The 20,530-nt window shown below is 35.5% G+C and overlaps 1 protein-coding gene across 3 annotated transcripts in view; it reads right to left on the bottom strand.

The window, feature by feature from the left end:
• Positions 1–682: 682 nt before the first annotated feature.
• KYNU (kynureninase) overlaps positions 683–20,530 on the bottom strand; it is a 121,686-nt gene continuing 101,838 nt past the window's right edge. For all 3 annotated transcript variants that reach the window (XM_086368429.1, XM_086368449.1, XM_086368439.1), the window contains 4 exons: positions 12,949–13,001; positions 10,608–10,693; positions 3,274–3,504; positions 683–1,970 (listed from right to left, as the gene is read on the bottom strand). In XM_086368429.1, the coding sequence (XP_086224555.1) occupies positions 1,851–1,970; positions 3,274–3,504; positions 10,608–10,693; positions 12,949–13,001 (490 nt within the window). In that variant the 3' untranslated portion in view covers positions 683–1,850. The remainder of the gene's footprint in view (positions 1,971–3,273; positions 3,505–10,607; positions 10,694–12,948; positions 13,002–20,530) is intronic.

Raw genomic sequence — 20,530 nt, 5'->3', positions numbered from 1 at the left:
TGAGGTTGAAAAACTGTTTCTTCTAGATGAAGTCATTTATGGTCAGATTTTAAGGTCTTGAGAATTTTTCCATCTATGAGGATGAGTTTTGCCAAAAGTGGAGGTGGAAAGCACTTCTAAAGTAATTATGCAACTACTCAGCTAAATGAGATAACATATAAATAGAATAGCAGAAAACATGGTATGTAGGAAGTACTCCATAAATATCAGTAGTTGCTGGTGTTGATGTCGGAGCTCTGCAACTTTTTATTTAACTCTGCCATTCAAAGTGGTTGGCTAAGTTAATTTGTTTCATCATGGGCAATAATTACATCGTACTTACTTTTTCTTGTTGCTTATGTACAGAAGTGTGGAATATTTTGCCAATTCATGAATAGTGTTTATGGCATCAACAGCTAAAAACTAAGGGAATCTTACAGGGCTGAATGTAACTGCAGTTTTTTTTTTCACAGTGAATAAGAAAAGTCCATAGATTTGGTACAGGGCTTCAGAGATGAGCACTTTTTTCCTAACTCTGGTCCTCAACTGCAAGAATCCTTCTGTGATTTATTTCACTCTTTTACAGAACAGACGCATCCAAATAAAGTCTTTTATCCAGAGTGATTCCTGTTAAACAAAAACAAGAGATTATGATAACATTAAATAAAAGGACATTCATGAAAAATGGATTAGGACGCAGGAGTGAGTAAAGAAATCAATTTAATGAACTTCAACCAACATTTGTTGTGGTGACATAAAGTAATGAATATTAAAGCACGGGCAAATAATATATGCAACTTTTGCTTCTACTATGTATACAACTTTAAAACCAAATCTAGGATGATACATACTCAGTATTGGAGAAGGCAATGGCACCCCACTCCAGTATTCTTGCCTGGAAAATCCCATAGACGGAGGAGCCTGGTGGGCTGCAGTCCATGCGGTCGCTAAGAGTCAGACACGACTGAGCGACTTCACTTTCATTTTTCACTTTCATGCATTGGAGTAGGAAATGGCAACCCACTCCAGTGTTCTTGCCTGGAGAATCCCAGGGACAGAGGAGCCTGGTGGGCTGCCGTCTATGGGGTCGCACAGAGTCGGACACGACTGAAGCGACTTAGCAGCAGCAGCAGCAGCAGCAGCATACTCAGGATGAGAATCATGGCACCATCAGGGATGGTAACATGAAAGAATGGCCAGTGGCAATTTTAAGAAGCTGTTGAATGAAAGTTGAAAGATATTTCTTCTTTATTGGATGTTAAAATGTGGTTAAAAGTTATGTATTAGAATTGATGAAGTAAGGCATGTACACAAATTAGCCCCTGGTATTAAATGCATTTCTTAGTATAGATCATGAACAAAGTATTTGAAAGCCACTGCCCTAGAAAATGTATTTTGTCTTCCTTAGATTGGCATTAGGTGGAACACTGTAAAAAGCATACATTCTTCAGACTGTTCAATGGCAGTGCCTATAAGAAATTGCTTGGTAAATTAAAATTAAAGTAATAGTTCTAAAATTGATACAAAAATTTCTATATACATATGAAGTTGTCATTCAAATTATAATTAAACCAACAGAAAACATTTCATTAACTGTGAAATGTGACAGATAATCAAGACTATGTATGTGATACTTGCACCAATAAATACTTTGATTCACCAAATACCAAGAAGTTTGACAGCCATAGAGATCTCAAGACCACAGGTCCTTAGCAAAACTGTCATGTGTTCTATAAAGTACGCAATTCATTTCCAGTTAATTGTAATCAGTTTTTAAATACTTCCAATAATTAAGACTTGAATAATAGTAATAAAGTAACTGCAGGCTTTCCATTTTATTTGCTTTAGTTGCTGCGGAAAATATTGCTATTTTATGTTTCTACAGAGCCAAGTACAGAAGCGAGCAGATTGATAAATTTATAAACATCATGGAAAGAATTGTAGAGAGGAACTGGAGCCACTCGAATGCCATCTGGCTCCCGTTTGTCACACTGTAGGGGAAACAAAAAGTAAAGCCACAATAGTGTTAGCATTTTTCACATAATGGAAATCTGCATTCAAGAGAAACTTACATAAAACATTCATACTGATTACTCTAAAATTTAATATGTAAGAATTTTTTCACTTTAAGTAAAATGTCATGTTTGTGTTATTTGAAGCTATTCTCTTAATAATAATTAAAATATTAATAGGTTGGTACATTAATGTCTGAAGTGCTTTCTTGAAGTGCACTCATCCTTTATAAGCATCCAATAGTTTGGGTATGTAGTTTATCTGCGGGGAGACCCTGAAGAAACTGGAACCCTTGCACACATTTCAATGAATGAGAACTTCACTGAGATCTGGAGAGTTTTAGTCAATTATATTTCCATTGAATTCAATAATCCCTAATCTCATGAATTAGATAATTCAGCTGTCTGAAGATCACTGTGACTCTGTTGTTAAGAGACACCCCTACAGGCTAGACAACATAATAAATGATTTGTGTTTGCTGGCACTTTTAATTCGATAACAACTTTTGAGGTAAGTATATTCAATTCCAATATGGATGAGAAGTCTCAAGTCAATAGATGTTTACCAACTTTCACAGGAGCACATGGCTTGCAAATGGTAGAATGTTATTTGGATTGCTGATATTCTATGTGTCTCCAAAAACTGGGGAAATCTCTCCTAAAGGTTTGGAAAACTGAGTGCAGTATTTTCTAAATTATATTATCTCTGGAAATAGATATCACTATTTATCCTGTAATTGCTCATTAAACAATTATTAGTTCTCTTCAAGAGACAAAGAGGACTATTTTAGGCACAAAGGTAAAAAACAGCAACAAAAGAATATATTCCATACAATGTTAGCACTCTTAAGATGTGTCTACATGTCTTTCTTGACTGCAGTGAACAGGTTAAAAATAACTTATTTCAATCAAACTAAACAAGACTAATTTACTTTTTCTTCCTCTACTATATTGATGTGTTCTTTAATTCCACTTACTCCACAAATTTATATTGGGGTTTTCACTATTTTTTTTTCTGCCCAATCTATAATGAAAAGAATGGATAAGTTACATAATACTGCTTCCTACAACAAAATCAGTGGTGTTTTCCCTTTTATCAGAAATAACAGATCTCTGTGTCTTTAGTTAACAGAGTGCTGAATACTTAGTTGGCACTTAATTTATCCTCACTGATCAAAATTAAGTATCATAGAAAAATGCATAAACTGAAAAATTCAAATTTTATCCTCAACATTTGCAACCCATAGAGAAAACCTAGTAGGAAAACAAGAGATACACTTACAACCACTCCTCTTTTTTCTAGTTCTTGGATAATGTGTTTTATTGGAATAGAAAATGTTAGGGTTAGCTGGCAGCCACGTTCCGCTATACAGGATGGAGTAATTATGTTCACGACTGTTTTCTTGCTTTCTGCTTTGTCCTGGCTGAAGTACTGCTTGATCATGTATTCCAGATAACCAGTTAGCAAAATAGATTTTCTCCTCAGTGCTTTCATAGTTGCTTGTTTAAAGATCTGCAGAATGAGAAACAATTAGGTTCACACTTTCTTGTTGATTTATAAAGTAAAAATTAACTGTAAATCACATATAAAAAGGAAAGGCCTGCTTCTGACCTTTCCAATAAAACATCCCATTTTAGATAATCTTTTCGTTAAAAAAAATGTTTTTCAAGTACTGTGCCATTAAAAATTGAACACAAAGTTTCCATGATAGATTAGCTGTACAAATGTTGTTTAAACAATACTTGCCAAAGCAGAAAAAAATAAGTTAACATAATGTTCCTTCAGAGCTATTTTAAATTAGCTTCATATAATTAGTACAAGTAAAACATACCTTAATAAATGGATTTAAATTTTATAAATGTCAGACTTCTTCCTCCAAACATTTTATACAATTATAGTCAAGAACATTTTTGTCTATTCCTGTATAAAGTTTGTTTAGTCCACAAAAAAGTACAGTAAGAGTTCAATGCTTATGTGGAAGGCAATGTTACCAATATTATTCATAATCATTTTAACAATTTCTAAATCTCTTTCAGTTTAACAGTAAGAAAACAAGGAGTTAAAAATGATGCTAAGTTTTGTCAGGCAGGAAAGCAAATAATGTTAGATGTGCTTATATGTTACTGAAGCATTGGTATTGAAAGCATTGAAGTCTTTCTTTTTTTCTTCTTTCATCATTTTTTTTTCTGCTGCTAAACTCTTAACACTGGTGTGAAAACACTGGCACTTGCTTCTTGAGGTTTCTTATATTAAGATGAGTGACAAGGGCACACAGTCACTGGTGTTGGAACATTAGGGGTCAGAACAGACATGCTTTTTTAGCTTATCTCTTAAGGTCAAGTAGAGTTTAAAGATCTATCCTACATATAAGAACTGAATGAACTGCAAACAGAGAATGATGCACTGGCAGGCCACTTAATGTCCCTTTTCTCTATCGTGGTAGGCACAGAGCAAAAATAGGGTCATTTGGTGATATCTATACTTTATGAAGTCTATGGAAATAGTTCTTTCTGTATATACACATGGCATGTGTGGGTAGGCATTCTAATAGGACTCAAACTGTCCAGGCATAGATTTTCTTGACCTATTGCAGAGCGTATGTATTTGGCTGAAGGAGAAGATGGGAGTTATATTTAAGTTAATATATTGAAAGAAGAGAGGAGTATCAGACAGTAGAAAGGTATCTGTCTGTTTCCCCAACCAGACCTCATGGACTGTGTCTGCAACCTGGAAAGACTTCAGCTGAAAGTAGAAGCTAACATCTGACATATTCAGTGCAAAAAAAATGCTGCTTTAGTATTCAGGTAACCCTCGTTACATGGAGTTTGGTAGGAGACATCTCTTCATTTCCTATGTAAAACAAAATGGCCATCAGAGAGCCTGATTCAAGAATCAACATTCTCACAGAAGGCAGGAGCAAGGAACAGGTAAAATATGGTCCACCCAGTGGTCTGTCAGGCTTGGAATTAAAGCAAAAACAAAAACAGGAATCTTTCCAAGCTTCTCTTTGGCGATTCATAGTCTTTGAAGACATTTTAATTATTTAAGTAATTCTGGTAAACTTTCTGGATCTGCTTTGGGTCCCATAAGATGCAGATGGGGGCACTGTGTAAGTTAGTACTTTTAATGACATTTCACTTGTATTCATAAGTCAGTAAGACGTTGGGGGATATTAAGATTATAGGGTTCTTTAAATGAAGTTTTGCTCTTGCAGATTTGATAACAAGAAAGCAAAAGTTTTTCATGACAAATATCTTGATTTTAACGTATCAGTACTCTTTGTTAATAATCAAATAATGTTTAAATGTAAAACTATTTTCCACGTTACAACTATAACAAGAGAAGCTGCATTCTGAAGTGGCTTTAAATTCTTCTCACAGGGTGTTAAAGTCTCTTCAGAGGCTTCAGTTAAACATATTAAGAGGGGATAATAGGAGTTAACAGTGAAGTAGAGTAAATGTCCCCCACAGCCTTTTTTTTTTATTTTAACTTCTCATTATTTTCGTGCTTTCAACACTGTGGAAATCTTTTTTTCTTTTTTTTTAATTAGGAAAAATGAAAAGTGTAATTTGAAAATATTCAGCTTATAACAGAATTCTTGGCAGAATTTCCACTACTTAGATTATTTTTCTTACTAGCTAAAATAAATTCAAAGTTAGAAAAGTTAGATCATTTTAAATAGGAAAAATAAGTATAACATGATGTTCTCAACTCTTAAGTTCTTAAAATTGGGTGCCTAATAACTTTCTGAGGAAATGCAGAGTACATTTCTTCTGACTTGCCCTATATTTTAATTGAATGCTCTAATTTTATATTTTGAAGCTATTTAAATAATTATATTGCCTACCTGTTGTTATGTATAAATAGGACCCTTCGAAATAAAATATGTGTTGTTTAATGTCATGTTTACTAATTGGAAGATTGAGGTGACCTCTGAAGTAATCTGGTTCAAACATCTTTATTAAAAGGTTGAGGCAAATGAATTCAAGAATAGTTGTCATTTGTTTAAGGTCATACCTAGTGTCACAGTAAGGGATGGAGTATTTGCCTCCTGCTTCCTACCTTATTCTTCCTCTTTATCTACAGTATTTTTAAAATTATTGTGTAAATTATTAAATAGGCAACAGTATAAAGAAACCTGATTTCAGTTTGAAACTGATTATAAGGTGTTATTTTTCATCATATGCCTCAGTCAAATACACATTGTGAACAATGCCATAACTAATTTAAAAAAATTCTTTGTATTACAAATCTGTAATCATATCCATGTGCATCAATTCATTTTTTTGCAATTTTTATTTAATATTTATTTATTTGGCTGTACCAGATCTTTGTTTTCGCACACGGGAATGTCAGTCCTTGGTGCGGCATGCAGCATCTTCAGTGTAGCATGCAAACTCTTAGTTGTGGCCTCTAGGATCTAGTTCCCTGACAGAGAGTAAACCCAGGCCCCCTGCATTGGGAGCGTGGAGTCTTAGCCATCGGATCACTAGAGAAGTCCCAATATATATCGATTCTTAAGTATAAAATCTCTCCTTCAGTTGGCATTTTACTGTGTAAGAATACTTTTAGAAAGGGAAGTAGAGATAACAAATATTTGATTTGTGTGTTTATTTCTTTCACTTACTCAAACTTCAACTAATCTCCTATATTCAAAATTTTTAAATAAATAAGCTAAGTGCTGAATCTGTTAATTCATTGATAGTCATATAGCAAATTCAGAAGCATTTGAAAGAACAACACTTTAACAGTTACCCACTCCAGTGATCTTGCCTAGAGAATCCCAGGGACCGCGGAGCCTGGTGGGCTGCCGTCTATGGGGTCGCACAGAATCGGACACGACTGAAGCGACTTAGCAGCAGCAGCAGCAGAGAATGGGAAATATATTATTTTGTAATTTCAGAATTTTGCAATTTATAATGGGGAGTAAGAATTTCGAAAATACTTTCTTTAACTCAAGGTTTGATTATTTAAAGATAATTTTGGTAAAAACATAGCCTCAACAGTGAATTATTTAAATAAGGTATTTCCATGAGGCTGCAGAGAAATACTTAAGTGATGAGAAACTCAAGAGAAGTGTACATCCCTTTTCTGGGGCTTTAGGGTCATTTTCCTAGGTTTAAGTTTAGATATTGAAGTAGAAGATACATCAGTTTTCAGATTCCAGCTGAGAATAAAAAGCATATCTAGGTGAATGTTATACAGTGTGGAGCTAAACTATTGGTAGGGAAAATAGGAATCTGTTTTTTTCTGTGGCAGAAGAGGTGAATACTGAAGTCAGTCCACTGCAAAGAATGTCGGTGATAGTGTCTAAAAGACATTTTCTAGATATGGCTAGGAAATAATTTGCAAAGATGAGTAAAATCAGAGGAAATAACTTTAAGTGCTACTTCTTTCTAAGGTATGCCTTTGTGCCTTATTTCTTTTCTCCTTATTGTATTAATAATTTATCTTCTCCCTGATATAAGTTTGCAAAGTTTGCAAAGCGTTATTTTCTTAAAAAACAAAAATGTTTAATGGAACTGTGCCTCAGGTTGAATATTTTAAAAACAAGTCAAATATCATTATTTGGTTTGCCAAGCAGATTTAATCACTTCCCCACCCCTCCCCAAATATAATTTGTATCACTGAGAAATCTTGTTACTGGGTCTATTTCAATGCAAAACAGAAAAATCTGCCAAAACCTGAAAATAGCACAAGCTCCATCTAGTGGTCACACTGAGTAGGTGTTTTTTTTTTTTTTTTTTTTTTTTAAATTGGGATGAAATGAAACGAGCTGATTACTTCTATCTAGTGGTGAAGCTGTATAAAAACAGAGGAACTTGACACTGCCGTCCAGTGGCCAGAATGAGAAGTTGCTGAGAATTTTCACAGACTTCTAGAATTTTAGGTTTGGAAGAGATTTTGAAAGTCTTTATCTGGTCACTCATGCTGGAATACGAGGAGGCTTTCAATACTTTAAAAAAATCAAATTTTTATTTTAATGTCTATATATTTAAGATCTCTATTAGAAATATATATGTATATTTACTTAACATATACTTTATGTATATAAAATATGCATTTCTTTAATATGTGTATTAATACCATTATCATATTTGTTGTTGTTTTAGTCACTAAGTTGTATCTGACAACGCTTTTGCAACCCCGTGGACTATATAGCCCATCAGGCTCCTCTGTCCATAGGATTTCCTAGGCAAGAATACTGGAATGGATTTCCATTTCCTTCTCCAGGGAATTTTCCCAACCCAGGGATTGAACCCAAGGCTCTTCCCGTGTCTCCCGTATTGCAGGCACACTTTACTACTGGGCCATTGGGGAAGCTCATTATCATACAGTATATAATTATTAACAATATATATTTACTTAGATAAATTTTTGTCTCAATCTAATGAATATGAAATGAATGAAACTAATTAATTTATAAATTAATGAAACTAATGAATATCTCATATCCAAATAATTGGAAGACATGTGTATGTATATGCATTATTCAATTCAGTTCAGTTCAGTTCAGTCGCTCAGTCCTGTCCGACTCTTTGTGACCCCATGAATCGCAGCACTCCAGGCCTCCCTGTCCATCACCAACTCCCGGAGTTCACTCAGACTCACGTCCATCGAGTCAGTGATGCCATCAGCCATCTCATCCTCTGTCGTTCCCTTCTCCTCCTGCCCCCAATCCCTCCCAGCAGCAGAGTCTTTTCCAGTGAGTCAACTCTTCGCATGAGGAGGCCAAAGTACTGGAGTTTCAGCTTTAGCATCAGTCCTTCCAAAGAAATCCCAGGGCTGATCTCCTTCAGAATGGACTGGTTGGATCTCCTTGCAGTCCAAGGGACTCTCAAGAGTCTTCTCCAACACCACAGTTCAAAAGCATCAGTTCTTTGGTGCTCAGCCTTCTTCACAGTCCAACTCTCACATCCATACATGACCACAGGAAAAACCGTAGCCTTGACTAGACGAACCTTTGTTGGCAAAGTAATGTCTCTGCTTTTGAACATGCTATCTAGGCTGGTCATAACTTTCCTTCCAAGGAGTAAGTGTCTTTTAATTTCATGGCTGCAGTCACCATCTGCAGTGATTTTGGAGCCCAAAAAAATAAAGTCTGACACTGTTTCCACTGTTTCCCCATCTATTTCCTGTGAAGTTATGGGACCGGATGCCATGATCTTCGTTTTCTGAAGACTGAACTTTAAGCCAACTTTTTCACTCTCCACTTTCACTTTCATCAAGAGGCTTTGTAGTTCTTCACTTTCTGCCATAAGGGTGGTGTCATCTGCATATCTGAGGTTATTGATATTTCTCCCGGCAATCTTGATTCCAGCTTGTGCTTCTTTCAGTCCAGCATTTCTCATGATGTACTCTGCATAGAAGTTAAATAAGGAGGGTGACAATATACAGCCTTGACGTACTCCTTTTCCTATTTGGAACCAATCTGTTGTTCCATGTCCAGTTCAAACTATTGCTTCCTGACCTGCGTACAGGTTTCTCAAGAGGCAGGTCAGGTAGTCTGGTATTCCCATCTCTTTCAGAATTTTCCACAGTTTATTGTGATCCACACAAAGGCTTTGGCATAGTCAATAAAGCAGAAATACATGCTTTTCTGGAACTCTCTTGCTTTTTCCATGATCCAGCGGATGTTGGCAATTTGATCTCTGGTTCCTCTGCCTTTTCTAAAACGAGCTTGAACATCAGGAAATTCATGGTTCACGTATTGCTAAAGCCTGGCGTGGAGAATTTTGAGGATTACTTTACTAGCATGTGAGATGAGTGCAGTTGTGCGATAGTTTGAGCATTCTTTGGCATTGCCTTTCTTTGGGATTGGAATATGTGTGTATAAATGAATAGTTATAGGTTAAGTACCTAGATATATAGAAATAATAGACATATGCATGTCTAGAAAACCAAACTGACCCTTTGAGTATTATAATTTTGAGTGAGACTACTTTCAAGTAAAAATATGAATGAACTTAAAGAAAAACACTAAGCCAGTAACAGTAAAGATTACACATGGATACAATGACATAGAAACCCCAATAAGGGGGAAAATACACCCTACCTCATGGGACAAGCTTACTTAGTCTCTGCTTTACTCTGACTATTCATACTCTCCCTCGCCCCTTAAAGTAAGTCCTCCTATAATTTTGTCATATGGCACTTTGTCAGCTCACTGACTCATAGAACTAGAAGAAATGAGTCCCCAGTAATCACAACATTGTCTGACACATGATAATTTTTAAATAAATGTTTGAATGAGTGAATTAATCAAGACTTAAATATTTCAGGTTTATTTTCCATATAGAAAGACTAATAGAAGATCCCGTGACTCATTCAAGTTCACACAAATTCTAAGTGGAACTAAATATACGTCTCCCCAACTGAGTTCTATGGAACATTAAGTACCCACACTGTGCCAAGCCTTGTGCTGGGGGAGGGAGATATAAATAAAGGGTGACACGAGCCACAGTCACTGTCCTATAGGAGAACCCTGCCCTTTGTTCAATGCTTATGCACAGTGCATATTAACCTAGCTGATTAACAGATGAAATATGACAGCATGTCACACTCAGATAAAGAAAAGGTGACAACGTGGGAAGTTTGACGCATAGATCACTTACCTCTAAACTAGCATGTAAGGAGCAGACCAACAGAATGGGAGGATTTGAGATTCGGAATCCATTGACTCCAGGGATTAACTGCAGTTCTGAAAAATTAATATCACTTTTATACGATGTATCTAAAAAGTGTCCTTTATGGATATTTTAATGACAGCAAAGTAGAAGGAAAAAAATGTAAGACTTAAAAGCTTTTATTCCCAAGAGTTTTGAGATAATTAAAAGAAAATTCACGGACCTAAAATACTAGTATATTTTTCCTTCACCTGCAACTTCCATCTTGTCTGCCCCTGTAATAGGGGCAGTGTGGGCACACAGCTTCTAGTGCAAGATTCTTAGCAGGCGGTTAGAGGTCCCGCTGTGTTAACAGTCAGCCTGGCAGTGGTGCTCGTAGAGGAGAGCACAGTGAGAGACGGATCGGTGCCTTAGGCCTTAGAACTGGCAGATGAACTGGGGGCCCCAGGGCTGCATTCCACAGAGCTCCAGCGCTCTCGCTACAACCGTCCACCAGTCGGGCCCAGGCCTTGATGCAGCAGCAAACCTCTCCCTCATCCCCACCTGAGACCTAATGGCGGTGGCAGTCTCCATGGGTCACAGTCCACAGAGGCTTCCAAACCAGAAACCATGTCAATGACAGCAAAATATCAAGACTTGAATGGCTTGTAATTGTAATATCCTCCAAAGGCAGAAATGTGAGTGAAATGATGTATGAAGGTGACTTTTAATGCTAGAATTACTACATCAAGTGACTTCTCTTAGGAAAGAGGAAAAAATGTGGTTTACAAAAATGATCTGCCTAAGAATATATTGAAAAGGTAAGTTAATAACAGACAATATTGTCATATAATTAATTATATTGAGTAGCTGCAAGCTAAATCCAATAGTTAAAATTACTAGTTAGAGCAAATTGAAAACTAATACTGACTTAGAGTGAGAGAATTTTCTGGGTCTTTAGATATTCATCTAATGAGGGCTAGTCAGACTATGTCCTATGGGTCATATCTGGCCCACTCCTTATTTTGTAAATAAAAGTTTATTGGAACATAGCCCTGTTCACCTATTTATATATTTCTATGGCTGCTTTAGCACCACAATAGCAGAGCTGTGCACTTGCCACAGTTAGCCTCCAAAGCTTGACAAGTCTACAGTCTGAACCTTCACAGAAAAAAACACTTTGCCCACTCCTGATCTAATCCAACTTCCCTATTTACAGATAAGAAAACCTATTACAAACAATTTAAATAACTGTATAAAAGAGCTATGATTCAGCAGCTAAGATAAAATATAGCTTTCTTGATTTGAGTCAAAGGGCCCATCTTTATCCTTTGCATCTTGGTTGGTGCAAATGTGTATATATGTAACATCAAATCTCAGGATTGGAAGCAGTCTGAAGGATCAAGTTTAAGTTGATTTCTCAGAACATTTAGGAAGTTTTCTGTATCCCATGTGATGGAAGAATAAAGTCACTCAGGAAAGAGAAGTAGGGCAGTTTAAGAACTCCCTGCACTAATTATGTACTTTAATTTCTACCCACTGGGGTTACTGTTTGGTATGTGGTGAAAGTGGGCTTATCAGGTGGTACTAGTGGTAAAGCACCAGCTTGCCAATGCAGGAGACATAAGAGATGCAAGTTTGATCCATTAGGAGGGGGTAGGATCCCCTGGAAGAAGGCATGGCAACCCACTCCAGTATTCTTGTCTGGAGAATCCCACTGACAGAGGAGACTGGCAGGCTACCATCCATAGCGTCGCACAGAGTTGGACACAACTGAAGTGATTTAGCACACACGTACGCATGCTGGTGGCAAAAGCCACCAAAGGAGGACAATTTGGGAAAAGAGAGGGATAAAACCGAACACTTATTAATTAGTATGCTGCTTGGTTTACAGCTTTGAACATGTTTTACCCTCATGAAATAGATATTATTATTCACATTAGATACATGAGGAGAAAATTAAAAGTCCAAAATGATCAAATTTGTACAGCATCACAAAACCAATAAACTTGATACCTAAATCTCTCTGGGCCTGACTATAAGGACCATGATTCCTCTCTGTCCCTGCTGTCTGATGGTTTAGGTATTCCATATTGGTGAGACCTGAATTTCTGTATTTTAGATTTTGCTTCTTCTTATTTCCCTGTAAAAGGATAGACTCAAAATCATACTAAAATCTATGAATACTTAGTCTTACATTGAGGAAATGTCATTCCTTATTTTAAGAATTCTTAGTGGCATTTTCAAAGTTCTCTCTCCATGAGGCATGCATATTACATATCATACAAAGATGAAAACTGAAATAAACTTAAAATAAAATGACTTGTGAAGTAAAGTTGAATATACTTACTGTTATCCATCTGAAATCTGGTGCTTAGTTCATGGCCGAACCATCCCACTAACCTAAAACATATATAGTAACATTAGAGATTTTGGTCTATAAATATAGTCAGAATTAATATCGGACTCTTGGGCCTTCATATTAAAATCATTTGTGATATGAGTCATCAAATACTTAAGCATATAAATGCCATGTGATATCATAATACAGTTAATATTTATAACCTCAGAATAAAAATCAATGTTTTCATATTACTGGTTATATACTTGCAAAGTTAAATAATCTGAAGAGCTATATTTAATGACCTTGTTGTTTAACATAAAATGAACAAAAATGTTGTTTCTTTAGATTTTAAAAAAGGTGAAAACAAAGAAAAGTGATTAATACAGTAATGTATTCTTTTTGCAATAGGAATCCTAAAGGGAAATGGCATAAAAATAACCTCTAAATTGTTGAAATTTTAATAATTTTCTAAAGAAATTGGTTACTTTCAGAGTTTCATAAGAATGTTAATTGGCCAGACATAAAGTATAAAATATACAGGAAAAATCATATGTATGTGTGTGTACTTATTAGATAAAAATTACAAATGGTATGAAGAAAATATAAAATTTGAGAAAGAGACAAACACAGTATTCTTGTATAATCAACTCTTCCTAAATAAAATGCTAGTTTTAACACTGCCAAAATTAAAAATTCCAATGTACTGTTTTTTTGAAGTTGGCAGTTTTTTTATGTTTATATAGAATACATGAGTAAAAATAATAAATTTTGAAACAGAGTATAAAGGTGAATATGCTCTACATTACATGTGAAAGTGAAAGTCGCTTAGTCATGTCCAACTCTTTGTGATTCCATGGACTGTCCATGGAATTCTCCAGGCCAGAATACTGGAGTAGGTAGCCTTTCTCCTCTCCAGGGGAGCTTCCCAACCCAGGGATCAAACCCAGGTATCCCGCAATGCAGGTGGATTCTTTACCAGCTCAGCCACAAGGGAAGCCCAGGAGCACTGGAGTGGGCAGCCTATCTGTTTTCCAGGGGATCTTCCCGACCCAAGAATCTGAACTGGGGTCTCCTGCATTGCAGGCGGATTCTTTACCAAGATATCAGGGAAGCCCATATTACAAAATTCATTAAATAAATGAGGATAGTACTGTCACGAGAAGCATCAGGGAGACAAATGGAAAGTGACAGAAAATATAAATGGTCCTCAGATCATACAATTATATAATGTGATAAATGTAACATTTGAAAAAATGCAAATGTGAGGAAAATATATTCATATATTTGATTTTTAAAAGTAGAATCTATGAAAACCAAATAAAATATAAAGGATAATATCATATATTCATACACATTTAAATTCTGAATTAAAAAGATAGACAAAATTAAAAGGACCCAATGATGGGGAGAAGGACGCTGTTTGCCACATTTAAAAGAGTTTGCACCAAGAGTTTTTTCATCAGAGAAAGGGCAGTGTCCCCAAAGCTGCCCAGTCACCAAGCATGCACAGGACATTTATAAAAAGAAAAGTGAAAATGCTCCATGAATTCCAGGAAGAAAAAAGCTCAATGTTAGTAAAAATTGAAAAATATGAAACCACATAAAGATGAAAGATATTAAATTGGCAAAGTTATTTAAAATTTAGATGTCTTTTTTTCATCAGGGATTCAGTAAAAAATAAACTCTGTTCAATAATGAGTATAGTAAGTAATAAAACCTTTATGAAGTACAGTTTAAAAAATATAAATTAAAGCTATGTACAGTTTTCTGTCTAAGTACTTTTACTTTTTCAGATTCATGCAAAAGACTATTTGGAGTACTCTAAAATGCGTGTGCTAGGACAATGAGCACAGTACTATTTACAGTGTCATAGCAACCCCAGCATCTTGTAAGAAAGAAAAAATAAATTATACGATGCTTATGTTATGAAATATTATAGCCATTTAAAAAATCATATTTGAAAGAATATATATTCAAAATTATAAAATAGAGATAACAATATTTAGAGTTTGATCTTAGGATAAATATATATTGCATGCATTTATATGTAATTATGGCCAAAATGTTAAAAATTTTAACTTCTGCTTTATTCACATCCAACTCACACCTGGACTTAATGGAGAAACACCAAAAGTGCTTTCTTTAATGTTAATATTTTGCAGCTTAAAATTGAAAAATAGATAGTCAATTATTACCACTTTAAAATTTTACAGTTGTGTACCTGATATGCACAAAAAGATAACTTAGCATGGTAGTCTGGTACAAAATTAATATGAGAACTAAATATCTGTTAATAAATTAATATGAGGACTAAATTTAAAAGTGAAATTAAAAAATTGAAAGCAAACTGATATATTAACAAAAAATATTTCAGATTTATATAAATTTTTAAAAATATTCCTGAATCTGAACAAGAACATCAAGTTGAATAATTTTCAACATCAAGAAAAATGTCAGTTCTCCTTGAACTGGTGTATACATTTAAATAATCCCAGTAAAATATACAAATAGATTTTATTTGTTTTCATTTAGGACTTGCAAGCTAATTCTAATGCCATATGGAAAATAAATAATAGTAAAACATCCCTAAAAAATAAGAGCAATGAAGTTGAATATTTCTACAAAACATTATAACATTATAAAATGTCAAAATGAAAACAGTGGTCAAATCTATTAATATACTATTCATCATATTAATAAAACTAAAGAGAAAGTTATAGGATCATCTCCATAGACCAATAAATCATAAGAGAAAGTTGTATCATATGACAATCTATTTTTTAAAAATCATTTGCAACTTATGTCATAACAAGCTAAACTTTCTAGTATAAAAATACCTAGAGATCATAATGCAAAAGTAACAGCCCAAGAAAAATGACCAACATAGACAGAAAAAGGAAATGGCTCTCAATTATTTTTTAAAAGGGCCATCCATTTATTGTTAAGAAAAATACAAATTAAAGTTAAACTGAAATGCAATGGACTTGAACATGGGCAAACTCTGGCAGATGATAGGGGACAAGGAGGCCTGGCATGCTGCAGTCCACAGGGTCACAGAAAGTCAGACATAAACTTGGTGACTGAACAACAACAAATTACCATTGCCCACCTCTTAAAGTGGAAAAATTCCAAAGTTTTATTAAGAACTCTATTGATATTAACACATTGTATAAATTACTGTCATGTATTCTTGTTGGAATATGTATTATAGATGTGCCCCTCTAGAGAATAAATGAGTAACAGTTGTGGAATTTGCAAATACATATACTCTTTGACCTGGAAAATTTACATCTGGGAGTTTAGCTCTTCAGAAGAACTTGTCCAAGTATGAAGTGAATTATGCATAAGTATAGTCATTGTATAACTTTCAGTAATAATCTAAGATTGAAAATAGCCTAACCTCTCTTCAATAGAAGATTAGTTTTATAAATTATGGTAAATTTATATTGTAAAATATCATATAAGAATTACATCAGAAGTGAATAAAAAAGGATTCTGTGTCTTGAAAGGGAATGATTACAAGAAACCAGAAACCAAAAAATATATTAGGATAGGACATATAGTATTTTTATGAACTAAATAATTAACTTTTTGATTTATCTTCCTCAACTAGAATGTAAGTTCATGAGATCAGGGACCAGCTCTTAATGTTTGTAGAGGTGTGTTTTTAAAGCGAATGATGTGAGGTATGGTAAATGGTTGATAGGGGAAGCATGAGTTAGGACAGCTGAACCAAGGTGGTGATGGTCAGGGGAAGCTCTGATGAGCAAAAGAATGTGTATATTTCAGCACAGAGAAAGGAAAGAGTGTTCCAGATAATCAAAACAACATGTTCAAAGACCGAACACATATATAGACAAGGAGGGCAAATTTCCCACCACCTTCTTTCTCCACTTTTATTTTTTTTCTTTCTATATAAGTGGATTTTAAATGAATCTTCTGATTTTTAAATCTGGTTTACTAAATTTCTAGATGTGCATTTAATATTCAACTTTGGAGCTGTTGTCAAATGATTTTTCCAGAATAAAATACTAAAGCTTACTAGAAAATTTATAGTCCATTTTAGGTTCTACTCCTTCTTTGTATGATATTTCTCAGTCCAGTTCTGTTGCTCAGTCATGTCCGACTCTTTGAGACCCCATGCACTGCAGCACGCCAGGCTTCCCTGTCCATCACCAACTCTTGGAGATTGCTCAAACTCATGTCAGTCGAGTTGGTGATGCCATCCAATCATCTCATCCTTTGTCGTCCCTTTCTCTTCTTGCCTTCAATCTTTTCCAGCATTGGGGTCTTTTCCAGCATTGGGGTCTTTTCCAATGAGTCAGTTCTTCACAACAGGTGGCCCAAGGATTGGAGCTTCAGCATCAGTCCTTCCAGTGAATATTCAGGACTGATTTCCTTTAGTATTGACTGGTTTGATCTCCTTGCAGTCCAAGGGACTCTCAAGAGTCTTCTCCAACACCACAGTTCAAAAGCATCAATTCTGGTCCAACTCTCACATCCATACATGATTACTGGAAAACTCACAGCTTTGACTAGACAAATCCTTGTCGACAAAGTAACATCTCTGCTTTTTGACATGCTGTCTAGGCTGGTCATAACTTTTGTTCCAAGGAGCAGGCGTCTTTTAATTTCACGACTGCAGTCACAATCTGCAGTGATTTTGGAGCCCAAGAAAATGAGTCTCTCACTGTGTCCATTGTTTCCCCATCTATTTGCCATGCAGTAATGGGTCAGATGCCATGATTACCAGTTTCCCTTCTTTGAAAAATCTGTCTTCAGGGATAATGTACTGACATATATTGTTTGGAAAAAATATTTGGGGTGGTAAAAGAGAAAAACTTTGAAGGCTTTAATTAAAATTTTTCTCATCATTTACAAATATTTTCCTAAACTTTCTTATCCATAGTGAATCAAATTTTACTGTGTTAGGTTCATTTGTTAGGTGGAAAGCTCCAAAGGATATATATAGTACCCAAATTCCTTTTGAGTTCCAAGACAAGATTTTGAAACTTATACAGAGTCAGTAGTATTTAAAAGCCAAGGCTTCTGACTTGCAATATATAGACATTTTTGAATTCTGATTATCATATCTCACTTAGTAGCCCAGCATAAAGTTTATGCTGTGAACAGCAAAAAGAAGAGAGTGGAAGAAACAGTAAGTATTTCTTCCATTTCCTGTTTCCCATGATTAAAATAATGTTCTGAATGCTGAGGAATGAGAAGCTTCAGAATGGAAAGAGAAAGACTGGATTCATACTCCTAATACAGAACTGGCTACACTCCCTGCCCAAAGTTAAGTTCTAGGGGATAGGAGTTGGGATGGTTGAGGAATCAGTGGGAACTCCAGATACATTCAGGGGGATCTACAGATAGAAAACTCTTGTAACATATTCCCTCAGACCTACTAGGCAATAAAACCATTTGTAAGAATTCTTCCAGGCCAGTTTGGTGCTGTAGTCTTCAAATAAAAATGTTAGCAGAATGGACCTGTGATAGCACTTTTACTTATAACTTAGGATCATATTAACTCAATAGACCCAAGGTAGTATCCTGAAATTCCAGTGCCACCAAAGAAGGGAATTGAAGGGACTAAGATATTCAGTATCCCCAGTGGAATTTGAGATAAAGGGCATATTGTCATGATAGTTCCATAGACATCTTGGAGGGTGCAGTAGTAATGGAAGCAGATGACCAAGGGAGTGCCAGGCACAGTTTAATGGATCCTGGAGTTGCCTGTGGACTGGATATCTCTCTTTTATCCATGTCTGTGTACATCAGTCACCTTTTCAATCTTAAATGGTATCCTAAGGAGAAAAGGACAAAAAACAAAACAAACAACCAAACAAAAACTCTGAACAGACAGAGCTTAAACTCTGAAATTACTGAGAAAAATAACAAAAGTCATTAAGTATACCTCCAAGTTACAAGATTGAATTTCCTGCATCAAATGAGTTGATAGACGAAAATAAAGAAAATTACTTGTGTACCTGAGTTTGTAACCTGATGACCTTTACAACTTTTAAAACAATTATCAAATTTCTGATGATAACTGGAATCAATAATAAAATGAAAAATATATTTGTCAAAGCTTTCACATGCTTTGTATTAAATATTCAAAATCAGAACATATCTTAAGTTAATTTGAACATGTAACTGAGCTATACCAATGAGATAAAGTGAATGGAAAGCAAAATCACTGTGCAATTTGTTTGAGGTACTTATGTTTATCATGATGTAAATTTATTGAAAATTTATTCTTTCAGCAAGTAGGGAACTATGCTGTGTACTGAGGGGAACTCAATATCATCCTTTCTACTGAGATTAAGATTCAGTTCAATTCAGTCGCTCAGTCGTGTTCCAACTCTTTGTGACCCCATGAATCACAGCATGCCAGGCCTCCCTGTCCATCACCATCTTCCGGAGTTCACTCAAACTCATGTCGATCGAATCAGTGGTGCCATCCAGCCATCTCATCCTCTGTCGTCCCCTTCTCCTCCTGCCCCCAACCCCTCCCAGCATCAGGGTCTTTTCCAATGAGTCAACTCTTCTCATGAGGTGGCCAAAGTACTGGAGTACACCCAGGGCTGATCTCCTTTAAGACTGATTGGATCTCCTTGCAGTCCAAGGGACTCTCAAGAGTCTTCTTCAGCACCACAGTTCAAAAGTATCAATTCTTCGGTGCTTGGCTTTCTTCACAGTCCAACTCTCGCATCCATACATGACCACTGGAAAAACCATAGCCTTGACTAAACGGACCTTTGTTGGCAAAGTAATGTCTCTGCTTTTCAATATGCTGTCTAGGTTGGTCATAACTTTTCTTCCAAGGAGTAAGCATCTTTTAATTTCATGGCTGCAGTCACCATCTGCAGTGATTTTGGAGCCCAAAAAGATAAAGTCTGATACTGTTTCCACTGTTTCCCCATCTATTTCCCATGAAGTGATGGAACCAGATGCCATGATCTTCATTTTCTGAATGTTGAACTTTAAGCCAACTTTTTCACTCTCCTCTTTCACTTTCATCAAGAGGCTTTTGAGTTCCTCTTCACTTTCTGCCATACGGGTATCTGCATATCTGAGGTTATTGATATTTCTCCTGGCAATCTTGATTCCAGCTTGTGCTTCTTCCAGCCCAGCGTTTCTCATGATGTACTCTGCATAGAAGTTAAATAAGCAGGGTGACAATATGCAGCCTTGAGGTACTCCTTTTCCTATTTGGAACCAGTCTGTTGTTCCATGTCCAGTTCTAACTGTTGCTTCCTGACCTGCATACAGGTTTCTCAAGAGGCAGGTCAGGTGGTCTGGTATTCCTATCTCTTTCAGAATTGTCCACAGTTTATTGTGAAGGAATTAAGAAAGGAATTTTAGCTTGAATGAAGTAGATTTATTGACTGTCATTTAGTATAGGGGCATTGATTATTGTTTTATTACTTTTATCTTTTGAAAGAAAAGAAAAATACTGCAGTTTGTTCATGAAAATTTCTGTAGTTACAAATTAAGAATCAATGTATAAGTAGTTTTGCACATAAAGCTTTCTTTTGGAAATGAATTCAAAATTTCCTCTTGGCATTATGCTTTTTAAAAATCT

The sequence above is a fragment of the Bos grunniens genome, chromosome 2 (genome assembly GCF_055505025.1).
Source record: "Bos grunniens cultivar Pamir isolate PY7600 chromosome 2, Bosgru_T2T1.0, whole genome shotgun sequence".
Lineage (NCBI taxonomy): Eukaryota > Metazoa > Chordata > Mammalia > Artiodactyla > Bovidae > Bos > Bos grunniens.
This window is presented reverse-complemented; position numbering and strand designations above follow the sequence as displayed.